Raw genomic sequence first — 17,241 nt, forward strand, 5'->3', positions numbered from 1 at the left:
AACAGTTATCGAGTGGCAACTCTAAACAAGCTCCGAAGATAAACTTGTCGATAACTCGTGAGAGTTGAATACACACGTGTCATTCGAGTAGTTACCGAAACTTAGATTCTTGGAAACTGCAGATACAAATGTTGAAGAGAAATCAACTCCGTCGGATTTCCGTGTGACGCTGCGGGCTAGACCTTAACTTGCTTGTCGGTAAACTTAACAACTTTTATAACTTAATGTCGTCGTAGAACACAATTTTGTATCGTGAAATGAGGTGGGAGTTAAATTGCTCTCCGAAATCCCGAATACAAAGTATTCGTTCCACCTTGAAGTGCTTCGACACATTTATTGATTGTACCAAAAAAATACGAAAAAATGAACTAGAATTCTATGAACTATATGTAGAGTTAAATGAAGCGAGTTTTGTGTTTAATAATCCATAATCGTTATGAAAACATACGACTAAGTATTTATCTGTTTATGTTATCAATGAAAAACACGTTTACCTAAATAAACATAATCATGTCATGTGAAATACGATTCGTGGAAATATATGATGGAAGGATGTTCATAACAAAATGAAATTCGAGCACTTTTAAACTACAAAAACTATAAAGAGAACTTATAATTAGTAGAACCGAGATGGCCCAGTGGTTAGAATGCGTGCAATTTAACCGATTGTAATTTCAAACCCAGGCATGGACCACTGATTTTTCATGTGTTTTTTTGTGTTTATAAATGTATCTCGAGGTCGGTTATAACTTAAAAGTATCTATTAAAAAACCTTCCCCTCAAAGAAGGCCTATACTTAGAAATGAGAGATGATTGTTACTTTATTTCTATAAGTAATTATTTTATTAATTCTTATTTTGAGTTTGGTTTTTTTTTGCCAATATATGTAAACAAATTCAAATATAAAAATAAAATTCTAAGTTATGCTTTACGACTCGCGATTCGTAGTGCTTGTAAAAGCCTATTTGAATAAATTACACGTGGAATTTAAGCAATCACATGCTAAATCAAAGTTACTGAATAAAAAAAAAACATTTTTGCTATCCATATAAAAATAATTTAACATATGAAATACATGCAAACGAATACTTTTAGCCAATAAAAATGATTAAATTCGTTGTAAATACCCTTAACGACCGGTAATAAAAAACAAACATATAAAACCCAACAAAAACTGTTTATTTAGTTGTTTTTTCTAACGATGACTCTAGGCGTAAAAATAAACGCCTGTAATCGCTCTGCGGGTCAAAGACCTCCGCTCATTAAGGCTTTGAATACAACTCCAATGCATTTATTTGACCACGCTACTCCAATGCATTTGGTTGACACATTCCTTTACAATTATTTCCATCACTGCAAAGCTCGAGATGAATTATAAACACAAGTTAACACATTACAACTATGTTATATGGCTTTAGATTTGATCAAAGTAAGGTTAGAAAAGAACGGGTCAGTTTCCCACGATTCGGATTCTCTGTTTTGATGAATACCAAGCAAATAGTCATAATTATATATTTATTATTTAATCTAGATATAAATCTTAATACTTATTTATTATTTAATAATAAATACCTCCAGGTAAATAATATTTAGTAACTAAGTGTCCTCTACATAAATAATTCAGTAATACATCAATATTGTTTACCATTTCAACGTTTTAGTTTATGTACGTACAGTATAGTATAGTTGTTTAAAAATTGGTATTTTTTATTATTATCAATCCATCTAGGAAAAACTGCTGTTATAACTCTAATTAGAAGAAAGTATTAAAATTTATATTTGATTTTATAACGAGATGAATAAGATTTTCAGTTTGATATATTGAGTTTCAAGTCCGCGGCTCATGATAAATAGAGGCTTCGCGAGCTAAATTTATGGCTGACTTCTAAACGTTGAGAAAGAATGGATGGTGGATACACGACATTATGACCATTTATTTGAGGAAGCACATCTATCTCTTTCGTACTTCTTAATTTTTATAACGCTTTCTCTGTCTGCATCTCAAAGTAATTCACATCATCTATCAAACCTGTGCGTGTGATCCATCTTTAATAGTGAATCATTTCGATTAATGTTTTTCGTGAAATGTTTCAATATGGCTTCTGTTTTAATCATAATTTGGACCTTTCCACTGAACTTCTCGTATTATACATTTGTGGGCTAAATATTGCAACTTGAATTTTAACCAGTCCGCTTAAAAAAATGTGTTGTCATTAGTATAAACTTGTTATTAAATTTTTTAGTTTTTTTCTTTTTTTCTTTGGATGAGTTGTATTTTTTTTTATGCATTAATAACGAAAAATAATTTGAATCTTTTCTATTGACGCTTTTACCTTCAAGGTACCAACTAGTATTAACCATGCAGACCACTGCAAAGTAAAAGTATTAAGGTAATAAGTTTACTATAAATTGAACATCTCAGCACTATTTTATCCTAAATATTCGTATTAATTCTATCACTTACCTAAAAGACAACGTCGTGAGAGGTCGATAAGACTTGTGGCTATTAGGATCAGCCATTGGGGTCCCCCAGAAATCATTAAGGAACAACTGTTTCAAACTGTTCGTACCCACAACATCCCCATTCGTCACAATAGCTGGTATGTCATCGTGTACGAAGTCACCGTTCAAACTGTTAACATAACTCAACACAGCCGTTGAAACAACCATAGTATAGATAGCTAAGTCACTATTACAAAGGCTTCTTGGGGACCTGGGCTCTTCCCTAACCGTTGTCAAACGACGTTTCATCTTCGGACTAGTTCTTGGTGATCTTAATGGCACATTTCTACATTTGCACATTTGTAATGCCAGGCCCGCTCTACCTGTAACAAAAATAACATCGTCAATAAATTATAAATTCAAGATTATTTTCTAAAAGCATAAAAACATTGTGTTATTTTAACATATTCGAAATTTGAAATATTGTGTGAAAGACGAAAATAAAACTAAAGATTTTAGAAAGGTTTAAGTTTAGTCAAAATCTATACATATAATAAAATTGGAGTGTCTGTTTGTAATATTAATATAATCCATTTTTACTAAATGCATATGTATGTATATACGGTACATATACCAAAATAACATTTTTTTTTATTTTTGTCAGTCTGTCTGTTTGTTCCGGCTAATCTAAGTCTACTTTTATTTTAGAATTATATATAGAATAAAAATAAAATCACGCTACAATAATCAAATAACTTAAATTCAAACAACGCGCACGAAGTCGCGGGCACAGCTAGTTATAAATAAATATAACAATCGTTGACTTTATTAATATGTAGTAATCTACATGTTAATAAAGTCCCCTGCGGCGTCTGTCTCAATTCAAAAACTACCAAACGAATTTTTATACGGTTTTGACTAATGGACGGAGTGATTCACGAGGAAGGTTCAGATGTATAATTCATTAGGATTTTTTTGTAAATTGGCTGAAATATAAAGACAAATGGAGATGTATATTATGATAAACGTTATATAGACCTTACTCTACGTACGAAGTCAGGTGCAGTAGTTTGTACTAAACAATATTTAATATATAATTACTCTGTTACTCACACAGTAATTCATATGTTCATTGCTTTGTTTCGGTTCGAGTCAGTGTAACTACAGGCACAAGGGACATAACATCTTAGCTCCCAAGGTTGGTGGCGAATTGGCGATGTAAGAAATGGTTAATGTTTCATACAGCGCTAATGTCTATGGTTGGTGACCACTTACCATAAGTTGGCCCAATTGTCTGTCCACCTAACTGAATCATAAAATGGTACATTGTTTTGATATCTTGATCAGATTATTTAAAAATCCTAAAACTAAACGAGTTATTAAAGGCTAGTTATTATTATTAGATTAGCTTAAGCCTTACTGATTTCATTTATTTCTTTTTTTGCTTATTAAATTGTTAAAACGAAACTTTTGAAACATAAAATTCGAAATTTATACATTTATAAGTACGTTAAATAGAGTTAAAACTGTTTAAGTTTTAATTTGTTTCAATTGATTTTATTTGATTGAATTCCAGTAATGATAAAACGAAAGATAATTATTTTCATAATTATAAAACGATAAATAGTTTTATATGAATGTAATGAAATCAGTGTAATTACATTGAAAAAGTGTAGTGACTAAGTTTCTTGCCGGTTCTTCTCAAAAGTATCTATGTACATTCCGAACCGGTGCTAGCTTAAAATTTGATTTAATGTTATCATTCTTAAATTCTTTTTTGATGTACAAAGTCTTCGAGTACGGCTTTACCTGGCTTTGACTGGAGATGCAAGTGTGAGGTATAATTTCCGGTATAAAAAGTAACCTATGTACTATTTCACTTTATATGCTGTCTGTGGCAATAATATAATTTCCTTCAGAACCGTTCAGCCATGCTGGTGAGATTGAGTAACAAACGTCCATCCATCCAGACTTTTGCAAATCAAGTTTTAGAAATACATATTATATAAAAGTACATCTGTATGTAACAAAGAAAAATCGTTGTTAAGATACGAGTGTCTACGTTAAAGAGATTCGAAATATAAAACTTTCAATGAAAAATCGTAATAAATACATTAATTATTTACCACTGATGACGACCTCCGTGGTCGAGTAGTGTGTACACCGGTTTTCATGGGTACGCCACTCCGAGGCCGAGTCGAAGTAGAAAAAGTTCATTAGTTTTTTATGTTGTCTTGGGTCTGGGTGTTTGTGGTACCGTTGTTACTTCTGATTTTCCATAACACAAGTGCTTTAGGTACTTACATTGGGATCAGAGTAATGTATGTGATGTCCAATATTTATTTATTATATTTATAACCATTACAATTTGTAAATCATTCATTATTTTGTATATCTTGTGTATATTGAAAATGCATTAAATATATAATAAGCTATTACGTAAAGTTCTGCGATATAAAGTACGCTTTAAGATCGAGGGAATTCTATAGTACCTTCTTATAATACTGGTTATATCATATGCTTTTAAACAATACTTCAAAAGTTGATTTAAATACTTAAATCTATTGATTTTAAAACAAATTATTCATTTTCATTTAATGGTTTTTACTAAGGGTACATGACAGCCCACGATCCCTCTCAGAGCCATCATTAATCTTACATGCACGATGCACGCCTGCCGTTGAAAACCTCATGTTGAGGGAGTATTTTATAACGCATCCTTCACGCCCGAAATATCAATTTTGATGTTACATCGATCTAGAAATTCATGCAGTTTATAAAGGCTGGGCGTTTTTTTACTAAAAATTGATAGCCAGCCTGGCAAATTGGCCTTTCAACCATACGATATGTGGTCTGGTGACCACTGGTGATTTTTTACAATGTCAGTGTAAAGAATTTGTACCATCCCTTACGTATCCAATACATCACCAACCTCAGAAACTATGACGTTATGGTCTATGAGCATGTTGTGTAATAACTGGCTCACTCACCCTTCAAACCAGAACACAATAATAACACACCAAGTTTGAATAAAAAAACTAATGTTAACACTCCAAATATTGAAACAAAGTTCTGTTCCCACGTAAAACTCCTTAATGCAACACAAGTAAACGTTATATAAAGATGAAGAACGATCATCGGAAAGATAACTAACATTGAGATTAAACTTTGTTATGAAGTTAAAACTTGTTTTGTCGTTTATATAAATCAGTATCTCTCAATAAACACACAAACTTATTTCAGAGATAATTATAAATATATAAAAGGTATTTAACAAATTACATAAGAATTAACAGCGATTCTTGCTTGAAAAAAAACAATTGAAAATTATGAAACCCATTCATTTGTTAAACGCCACACAGTGAACTACGAAATCGATTAATCAGAAATAATTTAAATATAGAAGACTTGCTTACACCCGTGGTTTTGCTCACTTATAAAGGTGAAAACGTGTTTATAAAATATCATAAAGATCGATTGGTTAGTTAAGATGTGAAAGCGTAACAAATAAACACACCCTGTAACTCATTTATATTACAATAAATACATGATAAAATACTTTTTTTTATAACATAGATGTAATTTTTTTTTAACATCTTTACAAAATATAATTATAGTATTATATTATCATTCCTTAATAAATTGTACTCCACAATCCCCCTTATTTATATGTAGTATGTACTGACCCTACAAATTTTTCCTTTTCGGTATAAAAAAATATATTTCAGGCACGTTCGCGAACTAGACGAAAATTCATAAGACCGATATTGCTGGGTATATTGAAAAATAGTTATTTAGATCAGGCCCGCCCTGAATGGGATTAATCGGCCATATTTTATGCGCTGCGCTAACACGGCTTCGGTTTTAGCGTGAAATATTAATAGCCAGCTTTATTACAATGCATTTAATGACTAAGCATTGCAGTATTATAATTTGGTTTAGAACACCAATCATATTTTTGCCTATTCGCAATATACCTAATACCTCAATATCCAGTCAGCCATTATTTTATCTCCCTTCATTTATATAAAATTCGTGTATTTAGAACCAAATTGGCTTTGTAAGCTATATTGAATATTTATGGCATCGCTGAAACATTGATTATTTTGTTTAATCGTAACTACGTTAAACTGCAACGTATTTAATCATTACCGCGGTTTTTTTTTTAGCTCCTTGCATGTGTAATTCGAAGATTGTATCTTTCTCAGCCGATATTCTCCAAATACATTAAAACTTTTTGAAATTTATTAATATTTTTCAGCTTCATCATATAGAGTAATTCGTGAATATTGATTTTTTATGTATCATTTTATTGTTAACATAGCTGTTCGTAGCGTAACAATCAAGCGGGGTTAATTTACAGGTAGGTTTGCTTAAATTATCGCATGTAGTGTACTTTCCCGTGTTTATTAGCGTCATAAAATTAATGAACGGCCCGGTTGATGGAGTTCGTTTATAATTTTATGCCGAAAATATTCGCAAATTATATATTTTCATGTAGATGACGGTAGTATTGTTTGTTCAATATTTTAGTTGAGTTTGTTGAGTATGTCTTTTTTATCGTTACTATAATATAATTTGTTATTTAATGAAGTGCTCTTGTGCCTTTTTTCAGGCAATTGAACCTTGATATCTTTAGAACGAGGTAAATATAAGAGGTAACTTTACAAGTAATAGCTCTAAAGGAATTTATGCCGTTGGCTAATTAGCAATCAAATGAATTACGGCCAGTCAAAATATATTTCTATCATACATTAGGCTCTTACCACAAAAGTAGTTAAAAGACGAACATGCCACTTCCGACTCTTTACGTAGGACCCGTTTATATATTTAGGGATGCCTCGGTGGTCTAGTGGCTACTTTAAAAGAAAATTCCAGCGTCCTGTTAAAGGTCGGCGAAAAATTTAATTTCTAGGTTGCGAAATTCTCATTCTGTCTAGAGTCTGGGGATTGGCACTATTATACTTACCTGCCTCACAAAGCATTTTAAGCTGATGGTCTTCGTATTGGATTACCATCCCATTGGATTATGAGAGCGACGAAAATAGACAAATTACTGCACTTTCTGTATCTCCTATTGTCTTTTTATGCGTACACACCTGTGTACTATATGTCCTGCCCAGTGGCTTCAATAGCCGAAATCGATCCGGAGGACATAAATAAATCCATCTAATGATGAATTGCATCAAGGTCGATATCAAAAATTAGTTTCCTTGAAATAAATACTTATGCACCTACACCACCTTTTCTGGTGATCGGCTAAAAAGTATTGAAGTCTATTAATCTCACATATATATAGATATCTGAAATATGAAATGAATGTTATTCTGTCAGTATGAAAGTAACTCTGTCTGTTGCTCTTTCTTCTTTATGAAGCAAGCTTGAACTCCAAGGAAGGACATAGGGATCTTTATATACATAACACCGGACCACCAACCTGTAACAGGCAGGCAAAACCACAGGCGACAACTAGTACTATATATGAACGATCTGAGCTCCTGTATGTCATTATTATAAAATAGCATTCATTGTTATGATTGTCGTATTATTAAAAAAGGTCGTATTTAAATAATATCATTAAAACATATTTAAGTCGTTTATATAATATAATGAAATTCAGCTTAACCGCCGAGTAATTTAATATCGTATCGATATTAATATTCCTGAAATTCCATATTCGTATTTTTGTTCGCAATCTCCAATCAAAATTCCGAAGTTTTTTTCAACGAATATATAGAGCGTGGAGCGTTATTATTATCGGTCTAGACTGTAGAGTTTTGTTTTCAAAGTATTTTGAACTACATGACTTTAATTAACTTTTTTAGTAATTGGTATAAAATCTGACCATCATCAGATGTTCTCAAGGCCGATTTCAATAACGTCAGCCATTCTCAAGGGAATTTATCAAGAACGTGGGGCTTATTATAGGGCACAATCGTTTTTTATGTCATTGGTTGGCTTTAGGGCGAGGCGTGGGATAGTAAACCCTGCTAGACTCTGGGCTGTCACTGAGAATTTCTCAACAAAATTATCCAGATTATTGAAATTGAAAAATTAAGAAAATAAATTATATATGGATGAAATTGAGGCCCGTGGCCTGAAGAACGCAGATTATTATTAAGAGATCGAAGTCAGCTTGTCAAATCTCTTGGCATCATCATGACTCTTTTCAGTTCGCTGAATAAGAGTTAAATCGTGGATAAAACCATTCCATTGTGTAATTAAAGAACCTCAGCGATAGAGGTTACTGGAACTCTCTGGAAAGTTCTGAGTAATGCAATAGAGTCTACCTACTTTAGACAGGGACTTCTGTGTTCAAATCACAGCGCTGTTCCAAGTCGCAGATCTATTGTTATGCGTAAATTTTTGTTATCTCAAAGTGTCCCAATTATTAAACAGATATATATAATGTACTCCAGTAATCTTCGTCGTATAAAGAGACAATATTAAAAATAAAATGTTTGACAAATCCATTGTGCATAAGGTTAACGAGACACTTTTCTTTCCCTCTGTCCCTATATTGCCTAAAAATTTAAAAACGAAAAAAAAGCTTGAGATATATTAACTATATTCTAGCGACCAGGCTTCGCGCCGGTGCAATTTATTATTAAAGACAATGATATTATATAAATACAATTTATAATAATGTAGTTTATAACCAGTAAAAAATTTTAGAAATCATCATCGGAACTTCCCTCAACAAGGAAACAAACAAATTATACCGCTTTATAATATTAGTTTTAGATTAGTTATGAAATAAAGTTCCAATACAAAAATAAAGTAGACGATATCTAACAACAATTTTCGAAGAATTATTACACACATAAAACTCATATAACTATTGTACATAATCACATAATAAACTCGAATAACTGTAAAGACAAGGTAATTGTTCAAAACCTTAGATTTAAGATAGAGTAGCAGCTAGTGACTGAGTAAACACTTAATAGCTGTAATTTGCTTTACAAACAAATACTTAAGTTGTTACTTCTTAACTGTTGCGTGTATAGGCGTCATTTTCGAATAATAAAAAAATATAATTGAAAATGCAACGTAGGCATTACTTTATAGTTTTTTTTTTTAATCTCGTATCATTTACTATTGATAGAACGTTTGTGTTCCATGTCATATTTCTACTGAACCTGTTTTTTCAGGCTTCGCACAAAAACTATTAATCCGATTGCGATGGAAATTACATGTTTCTTTTTTTCTTAATTTATAGATTAAAAACGGGCAAAGGCTGTATGATATAGTATGTTTAGATTTTTTTCTAATATAGCTCATTATTTAAGCGCAATTGGAGAGTAAATTGTCGCTCTGGGTCCTTTTAATAAAATACCAATTTCTTAAAAGCAAACAACAAAATATATGCCTATTAATGTTTTATACTAGATAAATGATGTTACATAGAAAAATAGGGGAAAAATAATGAGAACATTCATTAATAGTTTAATTGCCGTAGAATATTAATCCTTATCAAATTAATTGACATACCAATTCAAAGTGTTTCATGTCTATAATGTAGTTATTCAACCTTTTCAATTCGAACCAGATTTTTTTTTTTTTAATTTTCATTTTTAGAACTGAGTCAATATGATGACTATGTAGTTCTCGTAAGGCTACCTTATATAAAGCAAAAACTAAACTATCAGTAACTTAAAACTAATTCATTCTACGATTCATATTATTGCGCACCAACTTATACATCCTCTTTGCTGCTGCGGATGTAGGATTAGTCAAGACGATGTTTTTGAATCCTAACGTTCTATCTGGCACCTCACTTCGGACACACTCCGTTAATATGTGATACACATCTTCTTTAAAACCCGGGCAGTCAGGGCAATAGGGGGAGGGTACTTTCTTAAGTAAAGATGCAAATTTATTTAACGGCATGTGTCTAGAGCGGAGTCGATATGCTGTAATTATATCTTGTCGGGACAATCTAGTGATGACGTCTATCCAAGAAATATCGCAGGGCTGTGGCTGAATAGTCTTATACCAAATCCCTTTTTGTTTTGACCTTTCGTCGAAGTATAGAAATATTACGAGATATTAAAATAAGCGCGTGAAAAATCCGCGGAGCGTGTTATATGACGCATAATGCCAGAACGGGCGCGTAGATCGGTTAGCGAATATTTAATCACCGTTGTTTAAATAAATAAATATTGGAAAATATCACATACATTACTCTGATCCCAATGTAAGTAGCTAAAGCAGTTGTGTTATGGAAAATCAGAAGTAACGACGGTACCACATACACCCAGACCCAAGACAACATAGAAAACTAATGAACTTTTTCTACATCGACTCGGCCGGGAATCGAACCCGGGACCTCGGAGTGGCGTACCCATGAAAACCGGTATACACACTACTCGACCACGGAGGTCGTGTTTAAAATAACTAAATAAATAAATATTCCACCCGTACGAAATTTAACCGTTTAAATTCAAAATGTTCCCTTTAAAACGTTAAGTGAGTATTATTACGCCTATAATTAGAACCTGTAATTACTAATATAAAGTATATAATTAATTTGACTGCTTAAATTTATTCTATTTATCTTTAAGTGAGTGTGAACACTGGTAGTTCGTGTAACCCTCAATCTTACTGTTATGGGATTGAAATGATCGCCTCCAGGCTGTTTCAAATAACTAAAATATAATTATCATTGTACATGCAAAATGGAAAAAATAAAAAAATATATCCCGCTGAGTTTCTTTCGCCGGTTCTTCTCAGATCCGAGGTGTTAAATTCCGACCGGTGGTAGATTTTTGACTATCAATAAGCAAGTGTAAACACTTCTATATTGAATAAAGATTTCTGACTTCTGACTTCTATGAACGACCTTGAAAATAACTTACTGTTATTTTATTCTACTAAAAAATAATACAAGTAATAAATCGTTTATATTGAGTTAAATGAAAAATAAAAAAACAAATTACATTGATTAAGTTCTTATGCAGAACCCAAAATATGTAATAAGACTTTACCAAAAAATTATTTAAACTTTGTTATTGTTTTAATTCACACAAGATTTTTAATACAAATTTTATTTCTTGTCATGTATATCTCAAACGTTCTTAAATTATTTCATTGTGACTGTTATTTAATACATAATATATCATCATCATCATCATCAGCCCATATTCGTCCACTGCTGGACATAGGCCTCTCCAAATGCACGCCACTGTGGTCTTTCTTCGGCAACTCGCATCCAGCTCCTGCCAGCCGTCTTGCGCAAATCGTACCTCCACCGTACCTGAGGACGTCCTACACTACGTTTGCCGAGACGCGGTTTCCACTCTAGAACACGTTTTCCCAACACGGAACGGTTATCGGTTCTACGACAAATATGGCCGGGCCACTGCCACTTCAGCTTACTAATCCGGTGGGCTATGTCGATGACTTTGGTTCTCTGACGGATCACCTCATTTCTGATGCATAACAATTTCGTTTCAACCGAGTTTCCCACGACACGTCCGTTTTTATCCAAAAAATACTCCAAGTTTCATAGTGTCCCAGCTCCAGATATGAATGCAGGACCTAATAGCTTACAGTCTTGTAAACTAGCTACGATACAAAAGACGCTACCTATTACTTGAAAAAATGGTTCACTTTTTTTTTTACTAAGGGACCTTTTGGTTCATATTTTTTTTTACCCAAACTTTAACCAGTGAGCGCTTCGGTTTTAAAGAGAAAATATGTACACATCATTAAGAGCAAAATTACGGTGAAAATATTTATTTTCGCACAAAAATGTCGGCGCGGAACGCTCGTAATAATGATAGTAGCTTTAAATATGCCCCGCTGTCACCAGAAGTATAAATGAGGTGCACTCTGCATTCACTGTTTAATAAATATACGTGATTCTAGATTAAATTTAATGTATTATATGTAATAATATGTATATATGTATATAATAAGTGTACTGTTCTATAAAAAATGTTATATATTAATAGCGTAAGCCGATTTTTGTCCCAGTGATTATGGGACAATAGCTGATACATTTTGAAGATCTCCAGCCATAGATGTGCAGAAAAATAAAGAGGATTCTTGACTGCAGTTTATTAAATTGTTATGATTTAACAAAAAAAATAAATTTTAGAGAGCGGAAAAAGTTACTGTCCATGTAGAGAACGGCGTTATGGCTGTATAAAAAAAATGTTAATCGTGCGAACGGTCGTCGTCAGTTCACAATCAAATTAAATAAAAAAAAACCTGTCATAGGTTTCGAAATCTGTAAAAAAATATTTTTGATATGAAACATCGATTGGCGCGTCTTGTGGGTAATTTTGACATGACGCTTGCTTATGTCGTTGGGCCCCCTCCACTCCAGCGACCTTTACTCCCTTGACTCTTCGGCGTGAATACAATATATTTTAATCTCATCTCATCTCTCTCTTTTTTTATCATAAATTATTTCAATTTCCGTCAATGTCGATGTGTCTTTTTTTAATATATAGATAGGCTGATGTGGTGGTTAGTAGGCCACCTGATGGTAAGTGGTTACCACCGCTCATAAACACTAGAAGTAAGAAACATTATTTCTTACATTGCCAATTCGCTACCAAAGGCTAAGATGAAATGTCCTTTGTGCCCGTAGTTCCTCTAACTCACTGACCCTTCAAACTGGAAAATAAAAATACTAAGTATTGCTACTTTGAGGTAGAATATATGATGACGGGGTGGTACATACCCATTAAATTAGTGAAACTCTCTTCCTGGCATGTTTAAAAACTCAAGATGATGTTATCAACTCCAGATTAATTTAACATTATATTAAAAAAGACATGATTTTATTTTGAATTATAATTATTTGTCTTAGTCGTATATAATCTTTTATCTTTTTTATTACTCTAAATAATAATTAATCTATGAGTTTTCCATAAAAAGTCAAAGAAACAAAAATATTTTTATGGTACTTAACGCTCAATGTATTTATAGAGATACGTGAAGTTTAAGTTTGCCCGTAGACGCTGTCTTAAGCCCCTATAAATATGTGCAAGATATTACCAATTTTCAAATCGATCGCATCCCATACTCACGATAAATTTACATCAAAGTAGAGGACTTTACAAAGGTCTTGTATAATGTTCCTTTTAATCCCAATAAGTAAGAATATCCGCGTCAAAATTTAAATATCGAACATTTTACGCGACAAAGTTACAGGCAATAGTTAGTTTTACGTAGTATTATGTTTGACTTAAGGACCGCAACTCGCTGATGTGAAATCATCATGAACTTAATTAATTTCACCAATGGCAGCTGTGTACATATATATTTCGTATTAATTTGATTAATGTTAAATACACATGTTTTAATAAAAACCAAAGCCTATTTAAATTTTTATATATAGCACATATATGATGTGAAAATAGTATATAACCATACAAGTACACACATAAGTATAAATAGAGGCGATATGCCCTATTGGAATTTTAACCATTCGGCTAAAGGTATTTTAGGCTTAAACCCGGGCAATGGAATGAAACCACTGAATCTGATGTAGATTGACCCCCAATATACAGGTTTCAATGCTAGCACTAGCTTCACACTTATTTAAAGGAAATATTTATTATTAATTACTTGCAAGAAGTCATTTATTAGTATTAAAACAAAATAGAAAGGTCTTATCTATAATTAAAGTTTATGTACTAAAGTCATTTTTATCTTAAGTATTATTTACGCCAATAGTCCGTGTGAATATATTTATAATCTATGGTATCATTTAAAAGGAAGCTACACCTCGTTCAATATAGATCAAAATATAGCAAAGTCCTTTTCTCGCAAACGGAACCCGTTATTGTAAGTACAGCGCAGACAATCGTAAAATATAAATAAAAATCCATCGTTAACATTGTCCACGACACAATGGTGTCACAGACATCCTGCGCGCATTCAATCGGGAACGAATACATCTCATAAACCCCTTTCAATTACAGAGAACGTAGACTTCATTGTACGGACGAAGAAAATATCGTAGTTTTATTTTGTAATGACTACAATTCGAGATATTTTCTTATTGAAAACTTCGCTCATGTGTCCTTGAGCCTCTTGTACGATGTTCGAATGATATCAGAGGAGAATTTCATTCACGTAGAAAACGTACGTAACTTGGCCTTAGAGAGCCTAAATATCGGGCTAACAACTTAGATTGGATGTATCGTAATTACAAGTTTATTTATCTATTTAAGTTAAAATGAATGTTTGTATATTTAGCCTCTATACGTTCCCAAATCATTGTTCAGATTGTAATGAAAATCATGGTGAGTGGTTCTCGACATTCTCCGAAAGGAAACGAAAAGCCTAGATTTTTTCATTCTTTGTACTAAAAACGATATTAATCGAACAATCAACAAAGTATCAAAATTTTATAGTCAATCTATACTAATATTATAAATACGAAAGTAACTCTGTCTATCTTTTGCGCTTTCGCGACTAAGCCACTGAACCGAAATTGATGAAATTTGGAAGGAAGCAGCTTGAACCCCGTGGAACTCCATGGCAGGAAATAGGTTGCTTTTTATAATTTCCTGCCCCTCTAACACGCGGTCGAAGGCCCGGCCGACAACTATTAGTAACATCTACAAAATATAAGACTTTAAATTCATATACTAAAAATGTTTTATCAATATAATACCCTTTAATTCATAGTCGTATATGATATTTATAAAAATACACGAATATAGACAAGTTAGTGTGATTAAAGCAAATGTTTGGGCGCCAATGGCCATTGGTAATATCAGAATTAGTTATAAGATTAACGAACTAAACAATTAGGAATAATTTGAATAATACACAGCAGGAATTATGATTCCCGTCAGGGTCTCGCACTCAGTCTATTTTATAAACATAAATAATTTACTCGTATTTATGTTTGTGATGACCATAATAAAATATATTAATTTCGGGATAGAACTTCAATTAGACAAGTGCGAATCAGTATACGTAAGTTGTAACATGTAGAAATACAGGATAATATATTTATAACGCGTATCCTTAAATAAAAAGCTTAAGAACTCTTTAGACGACGTACATATTTTCATTGAATAAATTTTATTGATCGAATGTTTTTTGTTATGACAATTTCATCTCTATCTGATTACTACAGACGTAGCTTTGAATATTAACGAAAGACATTTACGCTGAACAGCTATTTGTAAATAACGTTATTTATTCAGTGGAACTTCGAAAAATTTATTTTTTGTTTATAAAACGTTTTTTTTTATAGTATAAATTGGCGGACGAGTAAGTGGGCTATCTGATGATAAATGATAAAAAATATGAACCATTCCTGACAGCGCCAATGCGCCACCAACGTTGGGCGCTATGATGTTATATCTTGTGCCTGATACATCTCACTCTTAAACCGAAACCTAACAGTACTAAGTATTACTGTTTAGCGATACAATATCTGATAAGTGTATGTTATGTACTAAGTTGGCTTAGACAAAGCCCTACCAACTACTTCATAATTTAAAATATAATGTAAAAATTATTTCATAATTTAAAATATAATAATAACGGTAGATTTTTGTAAATTTACGGATCATTCTCAACATTTTTTTTTTACTAGAATTAAAGGCGTTGAATATATCTTATATACTAAATCAAGGTATTCATGAACGACGGAGTACACGTAAATCAGAGTCGAGGAATTCAAGGTCAAATCTGGGCAAGCAAACTAATTCTCATCTCGTGCAGATATAGAAAAATAAACACCGTGATAGACATATCCGTGTTGAGACATTCCAATTTTTTACTACAAAGTTGTAATTTTTAGTTTAAAATTTCTTTTTCTTTCTTTATTTGAATGTATAACTTTGATATTATTAAAATCAAATCTGAACAAAAAAATTTGAAATTATTCTACGAATTTGGTTTATGACATAAATTCTTTATCATGGTATTGTATTTAATACAATCCATATTACTATTATAAATGCGAAAGTAACTCTGTCTGTCTGTCTGTCTGTCTCGCTTTCACGCCAAAACTACTGGACCGATTTAAATGAAATTTGGTACACAAATAGTCTAGAGCCTGAGAAAGGACATAGGCTACTTTTTATTTGGTTGAAAAGGGGGATGAAAGGTTGTAAGTTGTTGAAAATATTGTCGTTTTTAGAACTAGAAGCACAAAACTTATATTTTAGGCTACACTTATAAACTAAGATATCATGACGCCCACGAAATTCTACCCCTACGGGGGTGAAATGAGGGTGGAAAGTTTGTATCGAAGTCCGTCATTTTTAAGATAGAAACATGAAACTTTGTTTTTGGGATACTGATCTAAAATTAGTAGTACGTATTTAAGTGTTTTTTTAATATTCTACTACTAAGGGGGTGAAATAAGGGTTGAAAGTTTTTATGGAAGTCGTCATTTTATAAGCTAAAAATATGAAACTTAATTTTTGGGGTATTGATTAAAAATGAGTAAATACGTATTTAAATGTTTTTTTAATATTCTACTACTAAGGGGGTGAAATAAGGGTTGGAAGTTTTTATGGAAGTCGTCATTTTATAAGCTAAAAATATGAAGTGGAATGAATGAATGAACTGGAAGTCCGTCATTTTTTGGGTTAGTAGCATGAAACTTGATTTATGGGCTACTGATTAAAAATGAGTAGATACGTATTTAAGCTTTTCTTGATATTCTACCTCTGAGGGGGTGAAATAAGGGATGAAAGTTTTTATGGAAGTCCGTCATTTTTTTAATTAAAAACATAAAACTTTTTTTTGGGATACTGATTAAAAATGAGTAGATACGTATTTAAACCATTCTGGATATTTTACGCCTAA

General features: G+C 32.2%; 1 protein-coding gene across 2 annotated transcripts in view; it reads right to left on the reverse strand.

The window, feature by feature from the left end:
• Positions 1 to 17,241, reverse strand: part of LOC113397386 (protein O-mannosyl-transferase TMTC1-like) — a 177,858-nt gene that overhangs the window by 114,250 nt on the left and 46,367 nt on the right. Inside the window, exon 2 of one of the 2 annotated variants that reach the window (XM_026635702.2) lies at positions 2,465 to 2,825. In XM_026635702.2, coding sequence (XP_026491487.2) covers positions 2,465 to 2,802 — 338 coding nt within the window. In that variant the 5' untranslated portion in view covers positions 2,803 to 2,825. The remainder of the gene's footprint in view (positions 1 to 2,464; positions 2,826 to 17,241) is intronic. The other variant, XM_064217539.1, reaches the window with a different exon arrangement.

This window comes from Vanessa tameamea, chromosome 3 (genome assembly GCF_037043105.1).
Source record: "Vanessa tameamea isolate UH-Manoa-2023 chromosome 3, ilVanTame1 primary haplotype, whole genome shotgun sequence".
NCBI classification, from domain to species: Eukaryota; Metazoa; Arthropoda; class Insecta; order Lepidoptera; family Nymphalidae; genus Vanessa; species Vanessa tameamea.